The sequence below is a fragment of the Symphalangus syndactylus genome, chromosome 20 (assembly GCF_028878055.3).
Source record: "Symphalangus syndactylus isolate Jambi chromosome 20, NHGRI_mSymSyn1-v2.1_pri, whole genome shotgun sequence".
NCBI lineage: Eukaryota > Metazoa > Chordata > Mammalia > Primates > Hylobatidae > Symphalangus > Symphalangus syndactylus.
In genome coordinates, this window is record NC_072442.2 from 46619883 (window position 1) to 46647622 (window position 27740).

The following is a 27740-nucleotide window of genomic DNA, read 5'->3' on the forward strand; positions in this document are numbered from 1 at the left end:
AGAATTAAGCTGGGTATTAACTTTTAAGTTGACAGTTATTTTCACTTAGCTCTCTGAAGATATTATTCTACTATTTTTTGTTCTCTCTTTCTGTCATGGAAAAGTTTGCTATCAACATAATGGATACCCCTTTGTAAGTCATCTCCATGTCTTTCTTTTGTAACTCAGATTTTTTTTTCTTTGGCATTCTCCTATAACAAGTCTAGAAATAAGTTAATTTTCATTTATCCCATATGGGCTCATGGTGCTACCTGAATCTGAGTTCTCATGTCTTTTATTAATTCTAGAATATTCTCGGTCATTCTCTTTTTGAATAATGCCTCTACACTATTCTATCTGGACTTCTTGTTTTAACTCTGCCATCTCAACTTTCAACTTCTCCATCCCTTTATTTCTCTGTGCTACGTTCTGGGTGATTTCTTTAGGTTTATTCTTCTGTTTACCACTTCTCTCTTCAGCTGAAATTTGCTGTCTTATATTCAACTTGGTTGCTGAGTTTTAAATTTTCATGACTACTTTTTCTATTCCTTTCAGCCTAGGTTGTTGGAGCACCCCTTGGGGTTTGCTTATATCTGACAACTTATGCTATCACTAGCCCAGGACTAATTTTTTTTTTTTTCTTAACATAGAGTCTTGCACTGTCACCCAGGTTGGAGTGCAATGGCACAATGATAGCTCACTGCAGCCTACAACTCCTGGGTTCTAGTGACCCTTCCATCTCAGCCTTCCAAGTAGCTGAGACTACAGGCATGAGCCACTGCACCCGAATAATTTTTTTAACTAATTTCTCAGCTTGGGATTTCAAGCCACATAGGTAGCATATATTTATTCAAATTCTAAACCAGCATGAACAAGGATCCATGGTTTACAATTCCCACGGGAGGCCGGGCGCAGTGTCACGCCTGTAATCTCAGCATTTTGGGAGGCCAAGGCGGACAGATCACCTGAGGTTGGGAGTTCGAGACCAGCCTGACCAACATGGAGAAACTCCATCTCTACTAAAAATATAAAATTAGCCAGGCGTGGTGGTGCATGCCTGTAATCCCAGCTACTGGGGAGGCTGAGGCAGGAGAATTGCTTGAACCCGGGAGGCGGAGGTTGTGGTGAGCCAAGATCACGCCATTGCACTCCAGCCTGGGCAACAAGAGCAAAACTCCGTCTCAAAAAAAAAAAAAGAAGAATTCACATAGGAGATTTCCCAGCTTCCATTCCAGAACCCAGGCAGTTAAATATTTTTTGTTAATTTCCCTGTGGTGGCAGCAGATATTTTCTAGTCCACTCTTTTCATAGAGACACAACCCCTTTGAAGGCACCAGTTCCTAGTCCACACTGTAAATGGATTCAAGGACTCACGTTCTGTTCCCTAGTGGGTAGTAAAACCCAAACCCATATATTATGAAACCAAAAGCTGCAGCCTATATCTTACGACTCTAATTTCCTGGAGATCCAGTTTTCTTTCTGAAGAGCTCAATTATGCATTTAAAATAATTTCAGTTATATTTTACCCAGAACTTTTTAAAGTTTTATTTTGTGTTTAATTGGCACATAATTGTGCATATTTAAGGGGTACAGTGTATACCTAGCATTTGAAGGTGTTTATAGAAGGAAGGTTTTCTGGTTACCTAGTCTACTGTATTGCTAGAACCAGAAATCTCATGGCATTGTTCTTAAACTTTCTGTCAATGAAAAAAATATGTTAGTATTAGGATATTAATCAGAACAGACAAACAGAACCAACAGAATGTGTGTGTGTGTGTATTCCTTGTGTGTGTGTGTATTCCTTATGATAAATCTCTATGAATATGTATGTATGCATATACACCCACATATACATGTCAGCCTACATAATCATTTTAGCCAATTCCTTGAGATAAATCTACAATTTCAGAAGCTGACAAGTCCCAAGATCTGCTGTCAGCAACCTGGAGACCCAGGAGAGCTAACCTGGAGACCCACGAGAGCTAATACGCATTATTTAGCTCCAGTCCAAAGGCCTCCAAGCCAGGAAGAGCTGATGTTTCAGTTTGCATCCAAACCAATGTCCCAACTCAGGGCAATCAGGCAAGTCGAAATTCCCTCTTACTTGCAGGAAAGTAAGCCTTTTTGTTCTGTTCAGGCCTTAAACTGATTGAATAGGGCCTGCCCACATTAGGGAGGGCAATCTGCTTTATTCAGTCTATCAACTCAAAAGCTAATTTCATCCAGAAACATCCTCACAGACACAACTGAAATGTTTTACCAAATATTTAGGCACTTTATGTCCTAGTCAAGTTGACATGTAAAACTATCAGAATTGGTAAACTCTAGTTTGATTTTTAAATAATTTCATTTCAGAGATCCAAATCAAGCTTTCCTTTGAGCTCTGACAACTCAATCCTGTCACTCTATAACTGAGTAAGACTCAGTGTTAAGTAAGATAGCTTTTTGCATATGAACCTTACATAATACGATTTCATAAGTCTATTTATGGATTTAATTTCCTCTTTTCTTCCAAAGCATAAATGAGCACAAGTCTCCGGAAGCAATATGGAATAAAAGTGTCACCTGAAAATATATTCATGACCTGTTTTTGCAAAACCTCTGGCTTACATAATCACCTACCTTTGTTTATAGGAATATGTGGGTAACAACATCTGCTCATCACGTAAATCTCCCACAGTCCCTGGTGCAGTGCCATATATAACCTAGGTACTAGGTAAATTTACCTGTAAGTTGCTTCAAAATATAAATCAAAGTAACAAGTTTGCCTCCATAACTCTGGGTCTCATTCATCATATAGCGAGTGATAAACTTTTACTAAATCACACTTATGTTCACATTACCCTCCTTTGCTCCTCTTCAGCATCAGCAAAAAGTTTGCGAATGTTAGCCTCTGATTCTCCCACATATTTGTTAAGGATTTCTGGCCCATTGACCACTTTGGGCTCTCTTGCATTCAACATCTTGCCAATCTGTCGAGCCAAGAGAGTCTTACCACAACCTGGGGGTCCATATAACAGGATGCCTTTCACATGTTTACAACCTGAAAAGGAAAAGAAAACAGTCTTATATCAGCTAACTAGAATCTAAGTAAGACTCTAAAGGAAAGTTTTCTTTCTTCTTTGTATGCACTTTAGGAAAAACACAGTGATGCCATTCACGTATGTTAATGTCCATGAGCCATGAACAAGAATATACAACCAAAAACCCAGAAACAATTCCTATAACTGTACTAAAGTTTGAGGGAGAAATGCTGCCAGTTAAAGATCTCTGGAAGAGTCCATTCGTGCTATGATTTTGAACAAATACTTTTTACTCTGAAAATGTCTAACTGGGAAATATTACTTATTTTTGGCTGGGTGTGGTGGCTCATTTGAGCCCAGGAGCATGAAACCAGCCTGGGCAACACATTGTGACCCTGTCTCTATAAAAATAAAAAATTTGCTTCGTTTTACATGTAACGATAAATTATATATAATTATTATATATCATATATGTGTATACACACACACGCACACCCCATGGAATACTATTCAGCCATAACAAAGAACAAAATAACATCTTTTGCTACAACATGGATGGAGCTGGAGGCCATTTTTCTAAGTGAAGTAACTTAAGAATGGAAAATCAAATACCATATGTTTTCACTTACAAGAGGGAGCTAAGTTATGGGTACACAAAGGTGTACAGAGTAATAGACTTTGGAAACTCAGAAGTGGGGAAAGTGAGGACATGAAGCCAGCCTGGGCAACACATTGTGATGGCAGAAAATTAAGAAGTGGGGAAAGTGAGAGGGGAGTGAGGAATAAAAAACTAATATTGGGTACAGTGTACACTACTTGGACAATGGGGTGCACTAAAATCTCAGACTTCACTACTATATAATTCATCCATGTAACCAAACACCACTTGTACCTCAAAGGTTATTAAAATTATATATCTTTATACTATACCCAAAAAAGCACTCTGTGAAATAACAGATTATTAGATTTCAGTCTCACACTCCTAAGTATGGGTAAAAAGGGAAATTTCTGAAAATGCAATATAAATAGTGTGTCGCCATGGAAAATGGTTTGTCGTTATTTGAAATGAAAGCATTAAAAAGTATATCTTTAAGAAAAAAAGTACAATACATTTGATGACTCAAGTAAAATCACAAGATGCAAACAACTCTATTAGAAATTTTAGATTCTGAGGAGGAAGACCCTTTGGGCTGTCAGAATTGGTCTTCACTTCTTCCTTTATGCTGAGAAAAGACTTCTTTTTAAATTCTTGAAAGTAATAAGATCTGTGCCTTTGGTTGAGCATGAAGAGGGAGGGGAAACACTTGATGGCTTACAGTCTTAACCCTTCGCATCACAGAGTAAATCCCTTCCCTGAGAACCACTGCCCAATAAAATGCTTTTGGCCTTTGACTCACCCTCCAAATATGAGTGGTAGGGAGATAACAGTAGAAGCCTTGAGCTTCTCCTAGAGGCCAATACCACCAAGCACTACCAGCATCTAAGTTACAGGGACACACTGGATGAAGACGTTGAAGTCTGGCTCCTAATCTTGCCCTCTGAGTCAACTGTTACCATCATGATTTGAAACTATTCATATGTATAAACCATAGCTGAGGCAGGTGGTGGTGGTGAAACATTCATAGGGCGAGGACATCCAGAAAGGAGAAAATGAAGATTTTCTGAGTACCTACAAAGCACCAGCCCTTCTGATCTCCAACTTCTTGACTTCTACATTTTCTCCAAGTTTATCAACTTCCTTTTAACCATACTGCCTTCCCTAGTAAGCCATGCTTTCTTTGAAGGACTTTTAACTATTTATTCTTTGTAAATTTCTGTTATAACCACCCCATAGTCCCTGAATACAATATGGCTTTATTCACTACACATTGGCCACAGAGCACAGCTGGAGAAGATTATACCACTGTGCTACTGACTGATATCTCCAGAATTCCATGCTATCCAGTTTCAGTTCTATGCTCACTGCTTTCTCAGTACTGCATGCCACTCTTTACTTGTCTTTGTTAGCTCATCTCTAATTCTCCTTATTAATTATCCAGATCTTCACTGTTCTTCTCAAGAGCTACCCCCTGCTATGAATTCTTAGAGATAACCTAGGTTCCTATTTCACATATTTAAAAAAAAAAAGACTTCACCTCTCTGCTTCTTTATCTATAAATTGATCAGCAGACTCATCCATTCTCAACCTAATCTCGGTTCTCAAAGTAGTCTTCCTCCCTCTCCTCCAAGGTTTATATTGCAATTCTCTGTTTACATGGCTTCTTCACTATAAGACTGTAAACTATTCAAGTGCAATTACCATCTCATTCACCCAGCATAATGCCCAGCACCTACTATGGACTTCAGGAAAGGCTGAATAAGTAAACTGTTGATTCTTTTCCTACAAAACTCGAAGAATATGAAGGATTTTAAAAAATTATTTGAAGCTCTTAATTTATGGACTGTGCTTACTCTCATAGCTGAGCTAATTTAAATACCTAAAAAAACCACATTTGCAATGACTGAGACTTTGCAAATTTAACAAAACAAAATAACATAAACACAAGAATCTTAACTTTGCAACTATGCTTCTGTACACAGAAAATGCTCAAATTAATGTGTTTGGAACTAAATTTACTCAGATATTATAAAATAAACAATTCACAAAATATTACCATGAAGGTTAAAAGAAAAAGAGATAAAATGCTTATCCATGCAACTTATTATATATAATATAGATATGTGAAATGATGAATATATTTAATATAACATCAACAGGAATGTAATAGAAGCTCTAGTCTGCATTAGAACTATAATTCTTTTAGGATCTCAAATGAGCACATCAAAAATATACACTGACATGTAAAGTCTTTCAAAACGTACTTCCACAAAGGAAGCTGTTACTTGAATAAGCAGTGGAAATGGGACTTTATTATTACTATTATTATTACAGCCTATTCTGACTTATTAAATAAGCATTGGTCTCTAATTTTAAATGAGTCATAAAAACTCTTTATAACTAATTCCATTCAACAAAAGTGTACTAAGCTCATGTTTAGACTAGATGCAAAGGTAGGTGTTAGGGATACAAACATGAAAAAGACAGTCCCTAGCTGTAGGGCATTTCTGGCTTAGTAGGAAAGACAGAAATAAAAGTAGGCTATCTACAATATAATATGACATTATCAGAGATATGTATGAAGTGTTTTTGGACTCTAGCCAAGAGATACTGATTCTGCCAGAGTGATGGCAGAAAATTAAGAATGGACTTGGGAAGAGCTAACATCCACTGTGGGCCTGGAAGAATGAGTAGGAGGTTCACAGGCAATGGAGAGGAAATGCCACCCCAAAGAGAGAGACTAGCATGATCAAAGGTATAGGGATATGGACACAGACACTGTTCTCTCGAAACAGCCAGTAGTAACCTGCTGTAGCCAGAGTCTTGGAGGTGAGGAGAGGGCAGTGCCTGGAGACGAGGCTGGCAGGCTCCTAACTGGCAGGCCTTGAAACCATGACCATGATTTTTTAACTTGTTTCATAGGCGATTAAAACTCCACATTTTTGGGTGATTAATCTAATCACCCTTAGGTGTAAGTGATAATCACGGAAGGCGCACCATGAGACATGTGTTTAAAAGCTAACTCTGTTGGTAGAGTGGAGAAAGAATGAAAGACCAAACAGGCAAAGGAGGGGAGGCTAGCTGGGGGAATGTTCTGAACCTTTTTCTGGGGACACCAACTCACTCTGGATTCTTGCCAGTTAAGTTTTCATACCCCTCTAAGTCCTTTGGAAGCACAGGAACAAATGGGTCCAGGGGCCTCGGGAGGACACCCTCTGTTCCTGCTGATGCCCCAGCTTTCTCCTGAGCTTCTCTAGGATATTAAAGCCTGGATCTGATATTGAGGAGCCTCTGATCTCTGGCTGCTGGACTGACTAATGCTGCTGTTTTATTCTTAATGTCTTACAGGCCACCTCACTACTCAGAGATAAGTGCCTTAGGTTAGTGACCTAAATAACAAACGGCAGGTATAGAACGAGAAATCAGTGGACCTGATTTAAACTGTCATTGTCTCTCATTCTGTTCCTCTCTTTCCCACAGAACAGTCTAATGGACCTCCCCAGGAAAATGCACATGCACAAAAAATTTGCATACAAATTTGAGAGAGTTCTTTAATCCTTTGAGGTCCATCCATAGAATCCAAATTAGAAACTCCTGAACGTATTACTGAAATAATCCAGACAAAAGACAATAAACAGAAAGAGGCAAGAGTCATAGGAAATAGTAGGAAAAGAAAAGAAGATGCGGGAGATACTCATCAAAGCTTAGAAACCAAATGGAAACCAGAGAAGGAAGAGGAGTCAAGGATGACCTTGAGGCATCTAGCATGGGTACATGGATAAAATGATGGTAACCTCAGCAATACCAAGACATAGCAAGAGGAAGAGAAATCAGTTTGGAGAGTACAGGAAATCATTACTTGTTTTTGGCTTAAGGCATTTGAGATTTAGGCAGTAATGCCTATTAAAAATACTGGTGAAAGCTCAGAAAAGACATCAAAACTACTGCTTCAATATATTTGAATGCCTGCCCTGGGTATATGAAAAGCTGTGAAAAGTTTTAAGCAGAAGAATGTGACAACAGAGATAAATGCTGCAGTGATAGAGGATGAGGCCTGGAAAAAGGCCACTAGGTTTAGAAATCAGGAAATACATGCCAATCTAGGCCACAGGGTCTTCCATCAGGGTCAGAGCATTTGGGGTTGAGGTCCCTTCCTTTCACTTAGAAGAAAACTAAGTAGCACAAGCAGGTATGGAGACCACACTTTCAGGAACTTTGGCAACAGAGGAGGAATGGAGAGGGGGAGCTTGTAAAGACACCTCTCCTTCTGAGACCAGTTAAATAAAGGGAAGAGGAGGAAGAAAGCTGAGGTTATTCCTGTTGGGTTCTGTTGACTATGTGAAGCAGGAGCTAGGTCATCAACAAAATGAGGGATGAAGAGAGGATACTGGGAAACATGGTAAAGGTTTGGAAAGTATATGGGGAGTTGGGAAAATGTATCTGAGCAGACGGACGCTGTTACATAAGTGAACTCAGCATATGAGATTCAGGTCATCAAGGGACCATCCTTTGTTGTATTTATATAAGCAATTCACAGTATTAGGTAAGGTGTAGATTCTTATTCAGTTCTATAAATACAAATTTCGGCCGGGCACGGTGGCTCAAGCCTGTAATCCCAGCACTTTGGGAGGCCGAGGCGGGCGGATCACGAGGTCAGGAGATCGAGACCATCCTGGCTAACACGGTGAAACCCCGTCTCTACTAAAAAATACAAAAAATTAGCCGGGCGTGTTGGCGGGCGCCTGTAGTCCCAGCTACTCAGGAGGCTGAGGCAGGAGAATGGCGTGAACCCGGGAGGCAGAGCTTGCAGTGAGCCGAGATTGCGCCACTGCACTCCAGCCTGGGGGACAGAGCAAGACTCCATCTCAAAACAAAACAAAACAAAACAAAACAAAAACAAATTTCATCTAAGCTGGCATACAAATTTTGACCTTTTTGGTTTTACCCATCTCTTTTTTTCAAATCTTAATTTTAAAGGTCAGCAATATGAGGTAAATAACAGGGTTAATGTAATGTGCAGTCAATATATTTATAGCTCAATTCTATTATCTAATTTTCCCATCAAAAGTGTAAGGTAAAAACTATCACATGACTGTTTTCAACATTTTTTCCTCCATTTTCCACAAAGTTTGAGGCCTTAATCTTCAAAGTGATTCTCATCTTTTCTCCTTCATCTATAACTTACTTAAGTAAGAACTAAGGTGGGCTAAGGGTATAATCAAACATAGTTCCAAAGCATTTCTTCTCTTAATATATAGGTCAAGTACTTTTTTAGAGACAAGGTTTCACTCTGTCACTCAGGCCGCAGTTCAGTGGTGTGACACAGCTCACTATAACCTGGAACTCCTGGGCTCAAGCAATACTTCCAACTCAGCCTCCCAAGTAGCTGGGACAAGCACATGGCAGCAAGCCTGGCTCAATTTCCTGTATCCAGGTATTTTACTGCTTGTTTTACTAATTGCTCCTGTTAATCATTTTCTAAAAAATACCTACTTTTTATTTGGATGAGGCACAAACATAGTAACAACTCTTGGTTATAATAAGAGAAAGGAAGGTGGTAGTAAAGAGTATAATCTCAAATGGCCAAAAATCGATTTATATATATGGTTTTGGAATTTAAGTTGCTAATTACATTGGATATAGCAGTAACTGAAGTTCTAGGACATCATAGTCTTTCTCTCATTCAACCAATGATACATCTTGTGGTGGGAAGATGAAGAAGATGAAGAAGTTCTCTTCTGCTTGCCTCTATTTGCTCCGTGAAGTAAAGATTCCAGGTCATCAGCTGCTAGTAAAGATGGCAGAGGTGGTGCTTGGGGGTTGAGCTGAATAGAGAAGAAGAACTAGTCATCTCAGAGAATAGGAGAATAAATGGATTGGACTAGGGAAATACAGAAGGAATACCAGGAATATCTGTTCCAAGAAATACTGAGGGCTTACTTGAGATTTGGTTCATAAATTTAAAGTGAGATCAGACACCGCGGTTTTGTGTTTTTCTTAAGCCATGCTTAACAGAGTACTGGCACAGAGTAGGCAGGTAGCTGAGAAACACTTGGGGCTTTGACACGTACAGAAGATGAGGAGCAAGGCTGCTAAGGGTGTATACAAAGAGGATATATGTGATAGACCATGGAGGCTAAGGTGGGGAAAGAGGAAAGAGAGGACAAAAAGATTGGGAAATGATAGAGTAAATTATACTGGAGGTTCCAGTAGGGTCCAAGTTGCTGGAGTTGGGAACAGGAGAAATGCTAGGAGTAAGCAAGGAAAAATGGGAGGCAGCAAGAGAGCAAGATGCTTACATCTGAGATCCCCAAAGTGGTGTGGTTGCTGGTAATGGCAAACAAAGTCTTGTGTATAACCGAAGAATGAGTCGCTAAGGTGGACTTAAGGAAAAGGTTAATGAAAACAAGGAGGTTGAAATCAGAAAATAAATCAGGTGAAAAATCTCTAAAGAACTTTAAAAATTACTAAGAGTCCCACTTTTCTAGTCAGTGGTTCTCAAACTTAGATTTCACAAATAGCAAAAGAACGTTTGTTTTTTTTAAACTGGAGAGAAGTGCTGTCATTGGGTTGTTTTAGTTTTAGTTTTGCAAGGTAAAGATTTCTTAAAAAAAAAAAAAAAAAAAAAAGAAAATCAAACCTGACATCGTCTATCACCACCATTTCATATAAAAAGTACATTTTAATATTGAAAGGTAGAACAGACACAATCTCAGGTTAAAGGACAGTGTTTTGTGTTAAACAAACTCAGTTTTATGTGTAGTGTTAAAAGTGAGGGCTCTGCAGTCAGTTTGCCTGGATTCAAATCCTGGTTCTTCCACTAACTAGCTGGAAATAATAATAGTAACTACCTCAGAAAGTTATTATAATTAAGTATAATGCACATAAAGCACTTAGCACACTTTATGGTGGATAGTAAGAGCTCGTAAATATTGGCTATTAATTAATAGCTTATTTCTCTCATCTTGCTGCAGATGAGTGATGAAACGGAATTAGACTCTCAACTGGTGACAATTAGATCACAATTAGGTAACCGAAAAACTTCCAAATAAATGACTACTTTACTTACCAAATTACTTCTGAGACTGACAATTGTGACCATCTGCTCCTTAAAACTTTATCTACCATAATTGTCACTTGAACTTTGCAAATTATAGTACCCATTCCATTGATGAACTTCAAGCTCCATATTAACATAGTAGTAAATGAGTTGGACTACAGCAGTTTCACAAACATGTTACTAGTGTTTTGGTAAGTCAAGATTCTTTGTAGCTATAGCCTCTCTTCCAGCTAGACTACCATCAGAGTCAATTCTGCCTGCTTCTACACAATGGAGTATGATTCATCCATAAAAACAATGAAATTATGTCATTTGCAGCTACATGGATGGAAGTGGAGATCATTATCTTACATGAAATAAGCCAAACACAAAAATACAAAAATCAGATGTTCTCACTTATATGTAGGAGGTAAAAAATTTAACACATGGAGGTAGAGAGTGGAAAAGTAGACAACAGAGACTGGGGAGGGTGACTGGGGATGAGGGGAGGCTAAGGAGAAGTAGGCTAAAGGTACAAACGTACAGTAAGATAGGAGGAATAAATTCAATGTTTGACAGCAGGGTAGGATGACTATACTTAATAAGAATATATTGTACTCAGGTGACAGATCCCTTGAATACCATGACTTGATCACTACATATTATATACATGTAAAAAATTTCTCATGTATCCCATAAATTTGCACAAATTAAAAAAAAAGTTTTTAAATCGTGCCTTCCTTTCTTATGCCTCAGAGTTCACTCATACTGATTTCTCAAGCTTTCTAAGCTCACTTAAGGGTCAACATGTACCCATTCATAGAAGCCAAGCTACCATGATTATCAGTTCCACATGTGTACAGCCCTTGACCTTTTCTCCTGCCTCCTCTATCATAGTAAGTATATTTATTTTCCAAAGTTCCCCTTTATCTCCCCAATTGCAACTACTCTCATCGCCCCTAACTGCCAGACATTGGAAAGCAGTCACTGCCCTTTCTTGAGGAGCACACACCCTGCTCTGCTGGCATTCACCTGGGACAAGCTGATTCTAGTGAAAGGAACTGGGGCTATTTCTGGGCATTTCATCCAAAAGTGTTTTTGCAACGCTAGATCAACATAGCCCATCCACCATCCTTTGCCTCTCAGTTTGAGATGGATTAGTATTACCTGTATATTCTTTCTCACCTTATTTCTAGCTACAACTCTCAGTTAAATCAGCAATCCTCCAACAATATACAAAATTTGGATACTGTTTGAGCCACAGGTGTTGACATCCAGTGATTATAATAATACAAATTTTGGTGGGGAGAACTTTAATAGGCTTTAAGGTGTGTGCTACAAACAGCTGAAAGTGATTTCTGATCTAAAAGTCAGAATAGGACCGTATCCACTATGATAGGTATATCCAGCCCAACTGATGAAAATGATTCATGAAAATACTTACATCTTATATATAAATTGTAAATAGCTCGATAAAAATACATAGCCTTACTTCTGAAACACAAGAAATAAACAGCAATGTTTACTGTTTACACTCTTTTGAAACACCCGAAAAAAGTGACAAATTTGTACTTGTTAAGCTCTTCTATTTTACAAAGCAGTACATTTTCTTCATTTTTTCTGGATGTTATCAGAGGCAAGCTGCGTTGAGGAAAAATTATCAGTCAACTTTGAGGTATTCAAAGGGAGAAAAAACTATAGCAAACACTAACTTTATATAAGAGTAAGCAGGATGATAACAAATTAGAAGTGGTCTCTGTCAAATTAGCATTAAGATAAGAGTGTTTAGTTCATCTTGGGAGCAACATGATCTATAAAGAGAGAAAGAAGTGCGAAGTGGGTTTTGAACAATGACTGATGTTTAAAGAGGAATCCCAAGTGGCTTCCAGTACAAATGCAGATTAGCCATGTTTGCCAAAGAAGGAGGCTATCAAAAGACTAGTGGCAAGTCAGGACATATTCGGCAGTCTTGCAAGCTTCTCTGTGCAGTTGTGCAAACCAGATTTGAGTGCTCAACTTTAAATAGTGCATGCCCTTGTAGAAAATATAATCACAAATTAATATTTGATCTTTTAAATATAATCACAATTATTATATTTTTTGAGACAGGGTCTTGCTCAGGCAGGAGTGCAATGGCACAATCTCGGCTCACTGCAACCTCCATCTCCCAGGTTCTAGCAATTCTCCTGCCTCAGCCTCCTGAGTAGCTGGGATTACAGGTGCCACCATGCCCAGCTAATTTTTGTATTTTTAGTAGAGATGGGGTTTCGCCAGGTTGGCCAGGCTAGTCTTGAACTCCTGACCTTAGGTGATCCACCCGTCTCAGCCTCCCAAAGTGCTGGGATTACAGGCGTGAACCACTGTGCCTGGACACAAATTAATATTTGATCATTTAAGTTTTCATAATTACAACTTCTCTTATGGTTCTGTTGAAAATTGTAAATTGGAACCAGAGTCATGAGTATTTTCTTAGTTCTACTTGACTTACCATTTCAGTAGTACAATATAATTATTTAGTCTAAGAGCATAACTTTCATTGACTCATTATACAGGAGGGCCTTTCATTTCAAAAAATTTTTTTTTTTTTTTTGAGACAGGGTCTCACTCTGTTGCCCAGGCTTTGGAGGGCAGTGGCACTATCTCAGCTCACTGCAATCTCCACTTCCCAAGCTCAAGCCATCCTGCCACCTCAGCCTCCTGAGTAGCTGGGATCACAGGTGCATGCCACCATGCCCAGCTAATTTTGTACTTTTTTGTAGAGATGGGGTTTCACCATGTTGCCCAGGCTGGTCTCAAACTCCTGGGCTCAAGTGATTAGCCTCCTCGACCTCCAAAGTTCTGGGATTACAGGCGTGAGCCACCACACCTGGCCTTAAGACTGTCAATCAACATCTAAAATAGGTTGTCATCTACACTTGTTTATCTGTGCACTTATCGAATCTTTAACAAATGGAAATACTTAAGACCAAGACCACTACTCCTGATACCATCTGGGCAGTCAGGTCTTTGACCACCCATTTTCACGGCACTATTCTGTCTAGTAGAGACTTGATGTTGTCCCACCAACTTCAAAATGCCAAGAGCACTCTGAGTTTTGCTACAATAGTGAAAACGGCCTATTTCCTGAGCACCAAGCAGCTGTGCAAGCTGTCTACCATCTGACTGGTCTATATCCAAATCAGTCAACTTAGATTTAATATAGATTTTCTCATTAGATAGCCTAGAACTAAAGATGAGATGTGTGTAGCAATGCTCCAAACTAATCTTTGCTGACACCCCCACCCTTTTACACTCCCTCATAGGGTGTTGCCTGGTATTTCATGAATTCTTGATGACAAAGATCATGCTTCTTCTATAGCAGGTCTGCCTTGCTGCCAACTGGCAGCATGTATCCTTACTGGTTTCAGAATTTTATAGTTTTTTCTTTGTTTTTTTTCCTTCTGTCCCTTAGCTTTTAACTCCTTTTATGTGCTGTTCTGTTGGGCCCCTACTTCAGCCTAGCAAATATCTTCCCTAGCAGACAATTTATTTCTTCTTGACTACACCTGGAATTTCTACTTACTCTAACAGTTCATGTTCTTCCGTCCCCAGAAATCACCTCCTTTATTAATGCCACCTAATTCTGATCATATCTTTGGGCTCAATCCTTCAGTACTTAAGAGTAGCAGCTGTCAAACTTTAATATGCACCAATATCCAATGGAGCTTGTTAAAATGCAGATTTCCAGACATCACTCCTAGAAATCTGAATTCATTAACTCTGGAGTGAAACTGAATATTTAACAAGCGCCCTAGGTAACTCTAATGTAGGCCAGAGGACACACTTTGAAAAACATCATTCATAGTTACAACTGACAATATATTACGTTGTTTTATTCTAAGAGTTCTTAGCTTATTTTTTTTAAGTGTATATGTTCTATAGCCTCAATTAAATCATAAGCTGATAAGGACACACTGACAAGCTGTAGCTATAGAAGAGAAAAGAGCTATTCTAACAAGATAAAAGTTATCAAGAATAGATGTTTTCTGTACTTGAGTACAGCTGGGAGAGATACAGTTTTGTGAGAGATGACTGGGAACTTCACTCATTAGTAAATTAGATAAGCATTAACATAGAATGTCGATGTCAAAAATGTTAGCACAATTTCGGCCTACGTTAAAAGACTAGTGTTTTAAATAAAGAATAAATAGATCTGATCTATTTTACAACAGAGACCATATTTGCAGTACTCCGCTAAATTCTAGGTTTCACAGCTTAACGTTAATATACACAAATGTTAAAGTTCACAGAAATGTGAATAGGATGGTAAAGGGCTAAAAAGACTGGCTGGAAAAAACCAACCAAGCTTTGGAGAATTAGCTTAGAGAAAAGATGAATCTGCAGGGAGGTCTGGACAATAGCTTTCTTCATACCTAAAGAGTTTTCATAAAGAAGTAGGATCATGCTTGTTCTGTGTAGTTTCAGAGGAAGAACCAGAGGTTGTAGGAGAAGATACAAGCAAATACATCTTACCTTAACATAAGGAAGACTAAACTTAAACCTATAGTTGTCCAAAAGAGGAATGTAACCTTAGGAGGGAGTGAGATTCCTGTCACTGGAGGAACTTAAGCTTAGCCTAAGGAACCTAGCAGAAGTTACTCAGCAGAAATGCAGAAGAAGGCCAGGCATGAGTAATCCCAGCACTTTGGGAGGCCAAAGCAGGTGGATCACCTGACATCAGGAGTTCGAGACCAGCCTGGGCAACATGGTGAAACCTCATCTCTATTAAAAATACAAAAGGCCGGGCACGGTGGCTCATGCCTATAATCCCAGCACTTTGGGAGGCTGAGGCGGGCAGATCACGAGGTCAGGAGATCAAAACCATCCTGGCTAACACAGTGAAACCCCGTCTCTACTAAAAATACAAAAAAATTAGCCAGGCATAGTGGCGGGCACCTGTAGCCCCAGCTACTCGGGAGGCTGAGGCAGAAGAATGGCGTGAACCTGGGAGGCGGAGCTTGCAGTGAGCCGAGATCACACCACTGCACTCCGGCCTGGGCGGCAGAGCCAGACTCCGTCTGAAAAAAAAAAAAAAAAAAAAAAATACAAAATTAGCTGGGCATGGTGGCGCACACCTGTAATCCTAGCTACTTGGGAGGCTGAGGAAGGAGAATCTCTTGAACCAGGGGGGCAGAGGTTGCGGTGAGCCAAGATCGCACCACTGCACTCCAGCCTGGGCAACAGAGTGAGACTCCATCTCAAAAAAAAAAAATAATAATAATAATAACAAAAAGAAATGTAGAAGAGATTCAAATAAAAAAACAGGTATGTGAACTAGATGGCTAAGATCCCTTGCAATACTGAGATTCTGTGATTCCTTTGATGTTCTCTGATAGAATCTGGTAGTTTTGTACAGTAAGCTTTGAAATAAATACTCCAGGATGGAAAGGAAGAAGACTAAAGGCAAGGAAGATAATAAAGAGGCTACTGCTGTAGTGCAAGGGTAACTGACTAAAGCAATGAAAAAGAAAAAAACAAATGATAAAGGCAGAAAAAAATTTAGGAGTATTCAATAATAAATTTGACAAATGCATGAAAAACAAAGGAAAAGGGGACAGATGTATCATGACTCCACAGACCTAAAAAAGAAAGGTAACTGGGAAGGGATAACTACTTGTGGAATGAGAAAGAATGTAACAAAGTTTTAAACATTTCAAGAATTCATTTCAGTAAAAATTCTTATGGGGGATGGTGAAAGCATCTGAAGATATATGGTAAAGGTCATCTAAAAATGACCACTAAATGCCTGGATAAAAGGAATTAATAAATTTAATGAAATACTGTCTTTTGTGAATAGTGCCGCAACAAACATACGTGTGCATGTGTCTTTATAGCAGCATGATTTATAGTCCTTTGGGTATATACCCAGTAATGGGATGGCTGGGTCAAATGGTATTTCGAGTTCTAGATCCCTGAGGAATCGCCACACTGACTTCCACAATGGTTGAACTAGTTTACAGTCCCACCAACAGTGTAAAAGTGTTCCTATTTCTCCACATCCTCTCCAGCACCTGTTGTTTCCTGATTTTTTAATGATGGCCATTCTAACTGGTGTGAGACGGTATCTCATTGTGGTTTTGATTTGCATTTCTCTGATGGCCAGTGATGATGAGCATTTTTTCGTGTGTTTTTTGGCTGCATAAATGTCTTCTTTTGAGAAGTGTCTGTTCATGTCCTTCGCCCACTTTTTAATAGCAAAGACTTGGAACCAACCCAAATGTCCAACAACGATAAGACTGGATTAAGAAAATGTGGCACATATACACCATGGAATACTATGCAGCCATAAAAAATGATGAGTTCATGTCCTTTGTAGGGACATGGATGAAACTGGAAAACATCATTCTCAGTAAACTATTGCAAGGACAAAAAACCAAACACCGCATGTTCTCACTCATAGGTGGGAATTGAACAATGAGAACTCATGGACACAGGAAGGGGAACATCACACTCCGGGGACTGTTGTGGGTTGAGGGGAGGGGGGGGAGGGACAGCATTAGGACATATACCTAATGCTAAATGACGAATTAATGGGTGCAGCGAACCAACATGGCACATGGATACATATGTAACAAACCTGCACATTGTGCACATGTACCCTAAAACCTAAATAAAAAAAAAATACTGTCTTTTGGAAATGAGATTATTAGACCTCCTCTTTGAGTGGTACAGATCTGTGCTTGTGGACTGAGGGAGGAGGAAGGCAAAGGAAGTGCAGCAAGGAATAAAGGGTTCTATGCCATGTGTTTGTAGTTAGGCAAGATTACCTGCATGTTCTGTGCATTTTGTTTTACTCTGCTGTGCACATGGTGTATACACACAGTCCCCAACTTAAACTGGTTTGACTTAACAATCTTTTTTACTTTATGATGGTATAAAAGCAATATGCATTTGGTAATGCTCTTTGATTTACAATCAGTACGACGAGATAAACCCATAGTCAACTGAAAATATTGTAAGTCAAAAATGCACTCTCAACTTAGGATATTTTCAACTTACGATGGGTTTGCTGAGACATAACCCATTGAGGGTTATCAGTACAATGGACAAGCAAGTCCTAATTTTACATATTGTTGTCTAGATGATAAAGAGGTTGCTAACGTTTGACAAAAGAAGAGAAGATGAACTAAAACATCTTATATACTTTTCTTGTATGCCGGAAAACTTCATAGGTAAGACTATCTTCTGAAAACAACTTTTGGAATGCTGATTGTCCATTGGACTGATAATGATAAGAAGGAAGTGAGAAGGGGACGTGTACTTGGCTATAATGTTCATATTTAGAAGATACTTTCAGATTATAGCCTTTGTTATATGCACACAATTTAATCAATGCTATCATTATACAGTAGACATTTGAAACATGTAGTCTTCACAAAATAACACACTTTAAGTAAGTTTATGTCAATTAACAGGAATGACTGTCTTTAGAATGGAACTGTTAAACTTTATCTCTTTGAGCTACATATTGTTTGCTCATTGGGTAGTAAAGGAGGTGAGAGAGACAGAAAGTGACGGTGGAAGAGTTCTGTGCCAGTGTGTTTTGAGATAAATGCAGATTATCTACTGTCGTTCTGCAAGTGCATTTACTTAGTATTGTTGTGTATGCAAAAAGGACAAACAAGGCCCCAACGCTGAGAAGTGCCCAAAGTATGCTGAAAGTTTAAGTAGTAAAATGATTCTTTGATAAACGTCCTCTTGTTAGAGTTTTTAGCAAGGCTTGTTGTCTGGGAGTGACTGTTGTTAACCCATCTCGTAGAGCTATAGGCATTTCTGTACTTACTCATTGAGCTGGAGAAGGAAGAAGAAAGGCAAAAGGAAGGTTCTTTGCAAGTATGTTCATATCTAGAAGATAGTTTCATATTGTAGCCACAGTTCTAGAAGTGATTTTTTAGTAAAGTGCCTCTGTTTATCAGTCCTTACTTCACAACACTAAGCTTTCTAGATGTTATGAGGTGACAATGTATAAAAGTAGAGCCAGTGAATTAACTAATTAGTAAATTAATTTCATTAGAAAAGAAGCATCTTGGAAATGGCAATGTTAAACCACCTATGAGCAGTATACATCAGTATGTACTGGATTGCTAAGGAAGGGGCAGAAAGAAAGGTAAGGGAAGAGATATATATAGATATGTCCATATTTACAATCTGATTATAACCACTGACATGTGTGCTTTTTTCTTGGTATACTTTGTGAATACTATATGAATTGTTAAATAAGTAGAAACATCACTTCTGGTAATATTTTAATAGTGCAGATCTCATACTGAACTATCTAAGAAGCATTATACTTACTTGACTGCTTTGTATCTCATTTTATATTGGGTATTAAGTGAACACAGTATTTAACTATAAACCTGCCAATATGCATTTCCAGACACCTGTTGCCATTTTGTTTTTTAAGATATTTTTGTCCCCACAAAAGATAAGAAAATATATCGTGAATATTTACCAATGTCTGAGTCCCAAAGCCCTGAGTATTTTGATACTCAAGTACTCATGATATGCAAGAAAGCATGGCACATACTATATGAGTGTAACCATGTAAAAAGGTATACTCAATTATGTATATATGTATACACATACAAGGACTGGAAAGATACATCAGAATGTAAACTGCTTCTGTTATGGATGATTTTTTAGTTATATGCCTCTTGTGTTTTTCAGTTTTCTATAATGAACATATTAATCTCTAAAAGCTGAAAAAATATAAATGTTATTTTAAAAAGAAACAAATAAATAATAAATGCATATAAGATCCAAGAAGTTACAGATCAAGGCCAGAACTGCAGATATGGGAAGGGCTGTACTACGTGTTTTAATATGTTCTCTTATGTAATCAATTTTAAAACTATGAGCCAGGGTATTATTTTTACCCTCTTTTTAAGGAAGATATACTGAGGCTTACAGTGGTAAAATGACCTTACCCTGGTAAGGGGAAGACACATCTGGTAAGTGGCAGACCTGGAACTTGAATATCAATTTGCCTGACAAAGCTAAAACCCCAAGGAGAGCTCAGCTATTGACAGTGCTGTGTCTCGGCTTTGTGCCTGACACTCACATTCAGTGTACTTGAGAGACAGCCTGGAAATCTGTATTTTTTTTTTTAACATTAAAAATTCTGGGCCAGGCAGAGTGGCTCACGCCTGTAATACCAGAAAAGGTGGGCGGATCACTTGAGGTCATGAGTTCGAGGGCAGCCTGGCTAACATGGTGAAACCGTGTCTCTACTAAAAATACAAAAATTAGCCAGGCATGGTGGCGTGTGCCTGTAATCCCAACTACTCGGGAGGCTGAGGCACAAGAATCGCTTGAACCTGGGAGGCAGAGGTTGCAGTGAGCTGAGATCACACGACTGCACTCCAGCCTGGGTAACAGAGCAAAACTCTAAAAAAAAAAATTCTGATACACACCAAAGACTGAGAACCACCGTGTTACTGAATAGGAAAGACCCCCACCCCGCCAAAAATAAAAAATAAAAAAAATAAACAAAAATAAAAACAAAAACAAACAAACTGAAGAAATGTGGTGAGCTCTTCAAAGTGAGCACAGACAATGCTCAACAGGAGAAGGCTAGGCTCTGCTGTTATACATTGGGGAACAAGGTATCACTCTCAACTTCCACAGATATTTACTGAGTCTCTATTATATACCCAAGAACTATGCTAAGCCAAGTTATTTCAGGAGATGAGTAAGATAACCTCTGTTACAAATAGCTCAATATTAAAAATCAAAGATACAACTATACAGAACCAACATTTAAAAAGGGCTATGAGGAGCCAAAAAGTAAAACAATTACTTCTATTAGGAGGACGTAAGTGTGACAGATCTTCCAAAGGCAATCAAGCTGAAACCTGAAGAATAAGCAAATACATGGCATCTTCCCTGCAGAACCTATGTACAGACCTTTATATTTCACTGAAACGACATTCATAAGGTGACTATTCTGAAAAAGTTTCTATTTCTAGTCTATCTTCCCATTTTTATAATGAGGAAACTAAGACCCAAAAGTCACAGTCATTCAATGACAAATCCAAAACTAGACTCCAAGTCTCTTGAAATCTTGTCTATTAGTTTCTCATGAAACCATTATATTTTTTATATTTCTATTTCTCTTCCAGAGTACCTGCTTAGTGATTGCTTTGATCTCCTTAACATTTGACTTTTCAAAAAGAAAGTCTAAATTTGGCAGTACATATCAAAAACATTTACACTTGTGAATGCTTTTTGATTCAGCCATTCTACTTCCAGGAATTTATCTTAAAGAAATATGAATGTGTAGAAATATTTAGTTTCTAAGGTGCTTGTTAAACATAGTGTATAACAGTAAAAAGCTGAATACAATTTACATGTCTAACTAGAGGGGATTGATTAAACAAATCACAGCATTATCATTCTACAAAATAAAGAATGTTATAGAAGAATATTCAAGAAACACTGTTAACTTACTGAGTGGGGAGAAAACCAGTTATAAAACTGCAAAATGCTTTTTTTTTTTTTTTTTGGCTCTATGTATATACAGCAAAAACTAGCTGGATGATATACTCCAGAATATTAATAGTACTTTTTCAGGGTTTTTTGTTTTTTACCCTGAGTGATTGTTTTATTCTTCTTATTCATCTACATTTTTGAAATTTTCTACAATAAACATGCATTACTACAATTATAAGAATAAAAGTTTTTTCTTAAACATAGATCTAAGAGTCCCTCTAAAAGCTGAGGAGATGACCAGGTGAAAAACAAAGATATTTTTCCTGGATCCCTGGGGCCCACTGGGGAGGCTGCAGTAATCCAAAGGCAGTAAGGGGCTTTCTGAATCTAATTCACGTTCCAGAAAACAGTGAAGCTTATTTTGGAGAGTGAGAAGTACAGTTTCATATCCAAGTTATGAAATCTAGAATTTAAAAAGCCCAACAATAAATCAAATTGTCTTAAGTGGCTGAATCATGAAGCCTAAAGTGCACCAGACTAGGCAACCTGGATTCCAGCCCCAGTAGACAAGTAGTGACTTTAGCCTAAATAAGTTGCCTTATTCTTCTGAGGTCCCAGTGTCCTCATCTACAAAATAAGAATGACACAGGTAAGATCAGCATTTCTCAAACTGGTGTTCCTTCGAAACATAAATAGGTCTGTCTTTATGTAAGTATGTTAAGTTTAAGTAAATTTGGGAAATGCTACACTAGATTATTCCTTAGGTCTCTGATTCAAATATATAATTACCTTAGTGCATTTAAATCTATATCTATAGATACACTGTCTACTTTTGATTTTCTCATAATAGAGAGGAATACTAGATAATATGAAATAGATAACGATCATCCAAAGAAAAATTCATACCTTGACAGGAGCAACTGAAAACAGGAAGCAAAGGGTTTAATAATAGCAAGAGGGGCAAAAATAGCATTCAAGTAAGATAATAAAAGTCATAAATTTAAACAATGTCTTTCAGTCTGTTTTGTCTCTCCTTCCAAATGATCTTTTTCTTCAAGTTATTTTATGAGTTGCTAAAATATTATAAGTTCAACCCATTCCTTTTTTTTAAAAAAAAGATTCATTTCTAGATAACATGAAAAAAAAGAGTTCGATCTTTTGACTGTGGCAATAAACTATCACCTGCCTATCCTTGGGCTGACACAGTATCCCACCTGGAGCCATTACGACTTATAAGACAAATCCAAATTTTGAAGAGCTGAGTTCTATTTCATTTAGTATCACCTATGGTCATACTGCAATAGTCAGATAAAGATCAGACTACAGAGAATTTGTAACTCATTTAAGTGAGTCTTCCCCATCTCCCTTTCTCTAAGCTCATCACAGCCACAATTGGCTCCCTCAGTAGTCACAGAGGAAGCCAAAGTAATCAGGTAACACATACAAAAGTAAAAAGTAACAACAAAGAGAAGTTTTACAGAAAGAGAAGTCTAGTAACACAGGAAAGTGTAAGGTAAAGGGGTAGTTGTGAATCAACATGGAAATGTCCCTCAAATGCACTAATAACCTTCAATGTGAACAATTCTCCTGTGTATATTTGAAATTTGACGGGATATATCTAATGTGTGGATTAGCAACATACTAATTATAGGTTTATCCTACAGTAACCAGTCATTATGAAAAGGTGCTTAAGTCTTGCTAAGATTCCTCCCTCATGATGGGATTCTAGATAGATTTTAAAATCAAAGCACTTAAAAAAATCGTATCATCGAGGATAAATTCAAGTAAATACTTGAGCAAATAGCATAGACGTTCAAGCTACAGATGTGTGCATCTTTATAAGTTTGCAGTCACTCGAGTAAAAAGAGGATCTGTAAGAAAAGGATTCAAACTATTACTTGCTCTGATAAAAGATACTGTATTAAAGCCAGAGGTGTTGGTGAAGAAGTCAAAGCCACAAATACATCTTTGAATATCTAATACAGTGCCCATAATAATTCTCAATGTCTAATTTTGCACTATGAGTAAAATGGTATATGGAAGGGATTTATTGCTGTCTTCTGTAACTTCCTTTACAAACCTGAAATAACATTATGTTAATTCTTTAAAAAGCAAAAACGTGAAACCGAAGTTTCTTGCAGGTTTTTTTTTAAAGTATGAACATATTAAACATATTAAAGGTAGACTGCTCTAAGTAACAAATTATATGGAATTCCAAGGCAAGTCTTATTTGAATCATGGTAGAAGTACTCTCAAATAATAACGTTTAAGTCCTGGGTAGCTTTTTACTAGCATTATTGTTAACATTCTAATTCTTCCCTTCCTCTGACATGCTATTCTCTATTGTGTCTATCAAGATAGCTGTTGTTTTTCCAAGTTAGTGTATCACATATAAGAAACTGACAGGATTTATAGAGGTGATAGAAAATTTATCTGCTCCTCTCCGATGGAATGTGATAAAAAGTAAATATAAATCAGCCAAAGTATGACTTCACAAATAAAAAATATTTCGAAGTGTCCCCTTGACTACCTTATCAACAAACACTGTTCAAAATGGGTAATTATAAAACAGCACAGGATGAAAATCTCAGGTGTTAACTATTTTCAACAGCAACAAAATTTAAGATAAGAAGAAAACACATCTTAACATTAAAGGGATTGGGTTATAAATTTTTGCCTTTTACAGAGCTCCAAAAGTGCCTCTTGGCAATATAATCATACCAAATAACTATCATCCATGGAGTGTTTGACAGTCAGCCAGGTACTGTGTTAGAAAACTTACACACATTAATGTTACCTACCAATAAATAATTTTTCAGGCAAGGGTACCAAGGCTCAAGTAGCTGAGCGCCCAGAGCCCTGCTGCACTGAGAATCCTAGGGCCATACAAGTGAGTAGAAAGGAGACGCAATGCCAACCTTGTTCTGGTGTGTGCCTAGGAGCCTTCTTACTGCTGAGGAAGAGACACTAACTTACCATGACGGGACTTGTGTGGATGCAGATTTGCTAATACTATTTAACTTTTTAAAAAATAAAATGTTATCTGTGTGTTTTATCACAGAAAAAAAAACCAAGATACACTATTAGGTTGAAAAAAAAAAAAAAAGTCAGGCACAGTGGCTGATGCCTGTTATCCCAGCATTTTGGGAGGCTGAGGTGGGAGGATTGCTTGAGGCCAGGAGTCTGAGAGCAGCGTGACCAACATAGTGAGACCCCAATTCTACACACACACACACACACACACAAATTAGCTGGGTGTAGTCCCAGCTACTTGGCAGGCTGAGGTGGGAGGACTGCTTGAGCCCAGGAGTGCAAGGCTGCAACGGAGTATGATTGCACCACTGCACTCCAGCCTGGGCAACAGAGCAAGACCCTGTCTCAATAAATGAATGAATGGATTGATTATACATTATTGTATAAATACTTAGGAAAGGGTTTGAAAAACTCATACCAATCTCTTTACAGTGACTACCTCTAAGAGAGAGAGTAAAACTGGAGTGGGTAGAATGAAGGGAGATTTCACTTTTTACCCTATCTGTGCTGTTTTATGGGGATGCATTATTTTTATAATGTGTTTCTATTTAAAAATAGAAAATACATGTGTGCATTCACATGCACACAAACTCACACAGACCCAATATTGACCTGATGCCCTTAAATGTGAACACTCTTGTTATGGTGCCCTTACATAAGAATGGCAGTTCCCAATGAAGCAAATGGTAGCTCACAAGTACCCAAGAAAATACTCTTCCTCTTCTTATTTCTGGAGCCTGGTTCCATTCGGGAGCAATCCAAGAGGTCTTTCCTAAATTCAGAATCTAAGAGGATCTACATGGATTTAGTAATGAACTATAAACATCATATCTGCTTTGACTTTTAAAGACATGGCTCAGTCTTGCTCTTTAAATGCATCTGCTGCTTCTCCATGTGGCCTACTTTGCTAATCTGGTTCACAATGCGCCTTATGTTTTACACAGTACTGCTCTGGGATATGCAAATACAGTGTTACTCCCACATAGACTGTAAGCATCATGAGGGCAGGGCTTGGATCAAACTAAGTGTTCTATTTAATTAATCAAGATTAATCAAGTTCCTGGCACTTATTCATTTCCTGAAAACTTATAAGCCAGACAGCATGCCGGGAGGAAAAAATACGACAGTGACCAAAATAAACAAGGCCTATTCCTTACTGAAGGTATACTATGTTTGTGAGGGCAGGGACACGGAGAGAGGACTTGGAATACAGACATGTAATAAGCAATTATAATACAATGTAATAATGCATAAAATAACATAGAGCTATTAGAACACACAGGAGAAACACTAAAGCCTACTCATTCTAGAAACAGTGAGATCAAAGCTTTGGCCTAAAGAGTGAACAGGAATTGGATGAAAAGATGGTTGGGCAAAAAAAAAAAAAAAAAAAAAAAACCCTAGGATATAGAGGTAAGAGAAAGTAGCATGGCAAATTAGAGGAACTGAAAATAGCACAGGCTGGCTGGAACCCAGAGTACGGGGGAGGGGCACGGGCTAAGAGGTGAGGCAGGAAAGTTTAGCAGGGGCCAGATCACACAGGGCTTGTAAACCATGTAAGGAGTTAAGGCGGGCTGCTAAAGAGTTTGAACCAGTGCAGTGACAGGATCAGACTTGCCTTTTTATAAAAATCACTCCAGTTACAGTGTGGAGAATGGATTAGAGAAGGGCAAGGCTGAGGGCTTATGGAGCAATTCAGGCAAGTGATAATGGTGTCCTGAAGGAAGAGTGGCAGGGGGAGGTAGAGGGAACTGGAAGGATTTGAGAGAGATTGAGGAGATTGCAGAATTGACGGTCTATTCTGCGACTTAGTGGAAGTGGGAGGTGAGGGAAAGGGAGGAGTTAAAGAAGGCGTCCAGATTTTTGGCTAGAGTATTGCCAGAGATAGAAAACACAGATATAGATGCATGTTTAGAGAGGACTGAGGGGGCAACTGAATGTGTTTAATTTCAAGCTTACTACGTGATCATGAAATACCCAACACATTATGCTGGTACAAATCCAGAGTTCGAAACTGAGACCGAGGTGGCATATGCATATTTGAGAGTTAGCAGCATAAAGATACTAATTGAAGCTATGAAACAGATGTGATTAATTTGGGGGAGAATAATTAGAGAAAAATAATAGGTCAAAGACAGACTCCTGAAGAACCCCAACATTTTAAGGGACACAAAAGAGGTTGAAAAGAGACAGCGAGAGAGGTAAAAGGAAAACCAGAAATGCTTGGAGTGAGAAAAGCCAAGTAAAGAGGATATTTCAAGCAAGAATAGTCAACAGTGTGTTTCCTAAACATGTGCAGACTGATTGAAACTAGGCTTCAATAAATTGAAACGCCAGTAATTCTTCCTCTCTTCAGTTCAGCTTCCAGTTTCCTTTCACGATATTGAAAATATGTGCAATGATATTCTTTACTTTTCCAAAACTACATTCTCCTGATTTTCTTATTTCCAACATTTTCTCACAAGACCTGAGTCTCACCTCCAATTCTGTCACCCACAATAACTATTGCCAAATTCTGCCAGTTTCATGTCTGCAATTTTTTCATGTATTTTCTTCCCATTCCATTCCTGTTGCCTTCACCCCAATCCAGATTCTAAGTACCACGCATTGGACAGCAATAGTCTACTGGTCTCTAAGACTATTTGCCTCACCTCTTCTCTAAGGCATCTGTTCAAAAATTTCATTCATTTTGCAAATATTTACGTAGGCCAGTGCTTCTCAAACTATGTACGCTAAGGTCCAGTTGTATTTTTTTTTCCTTTTAAATTTCCAATCCATTGCAAACCAACATTTTTGTAAAACATAATTTTAAAAAAATTGTGATAATGTCAAATTGCTATAAACATTTCTAATTGCTTATTCTTAATTTCCAATATTTGTCTTATTGTGGACTGGTAACAGTGGTTCATGGTCCAACAATGACCTGCAACCTACATCCCAACACCCCTGATGTTGATAATACATGGATAAGAAGACATTACAGTTGTGCCTTCAAAGGCCTTTGAGCAATGGTTCTCAACACAGGACAGTTTTATCACATTTTTTTTAATCGTCACTGGGGCTCGGAGTGGTGAGGAAGGGAAGTACTGACATCAAGGAGAGGCCAGGGATGCCGCTTAACATCCTATGATGCACAGGTCAGGCGCCCTACAACTAAGAATTATCCAGCCTAAAATGTCAATAGTACCAAGGTTAAGAAACTCTGCCTTAGGAGTGTAATGCAAATGAATAATTACATTAAGAACACACCTGGATTCTAAGTACATACAAGGTGCAGGGAAACACAGGAGAAGCACCTGAGTCTATCTGCAAGGTTCTGAGTCTGTCTGGAAGCTTAAACAGGGACAGTACTTTAAAAAGAGTCCTCATCTCCTCATAGATTTCCACAACCCAACCCAAAACTAACTTTTTAATCTTATTTCCTGTTTCTTCCAAACCACAGCTCTCTTAGACTGGTCTAAGTCATGAAGTCTATACCGTGTTTAGTCTGTCACTCTTCCAAGGATATGGACAACCATCCCCTTCCCTCCTCCTATCCAAAACCGCTCAGCATTTAAGGCCTTACTCAAGCTCTGCCTCTTCTATGAAGTCTTCTCGA

General features: G+C 38.3%; 1 protein-coding gene across 7 annotated transcripts in view; it reads right to left on the bottom strand.

The window, feature by feature from the left end:
- Window positions 1-27740, bottom strand: part of NSF (N-ethylmaleimide sensitive factor, vesicle fusing ATPase) — a 167085-nt gene that overhangs the window by 80934 nt on the left and 58411 nt on the right. For all 7 annotated transcript variants that reach the window (XR_010118223.1, XR_010118224.1, XM_055258381.2 and 4 more), the window contains exon 9: window positions 2823-3022. Coding sequence is in view for 5 of the 7 variants with exons in the window: in XM_055258381.2 (XP_055114356.1) it covers window positions 2823-3022 (200 nt within the window). In the remaining 2 variants the exon portion in view is untranslated. The remainder of the gene's footprint in view (window positions 1-2822; window positions 3023-27740) is intronic.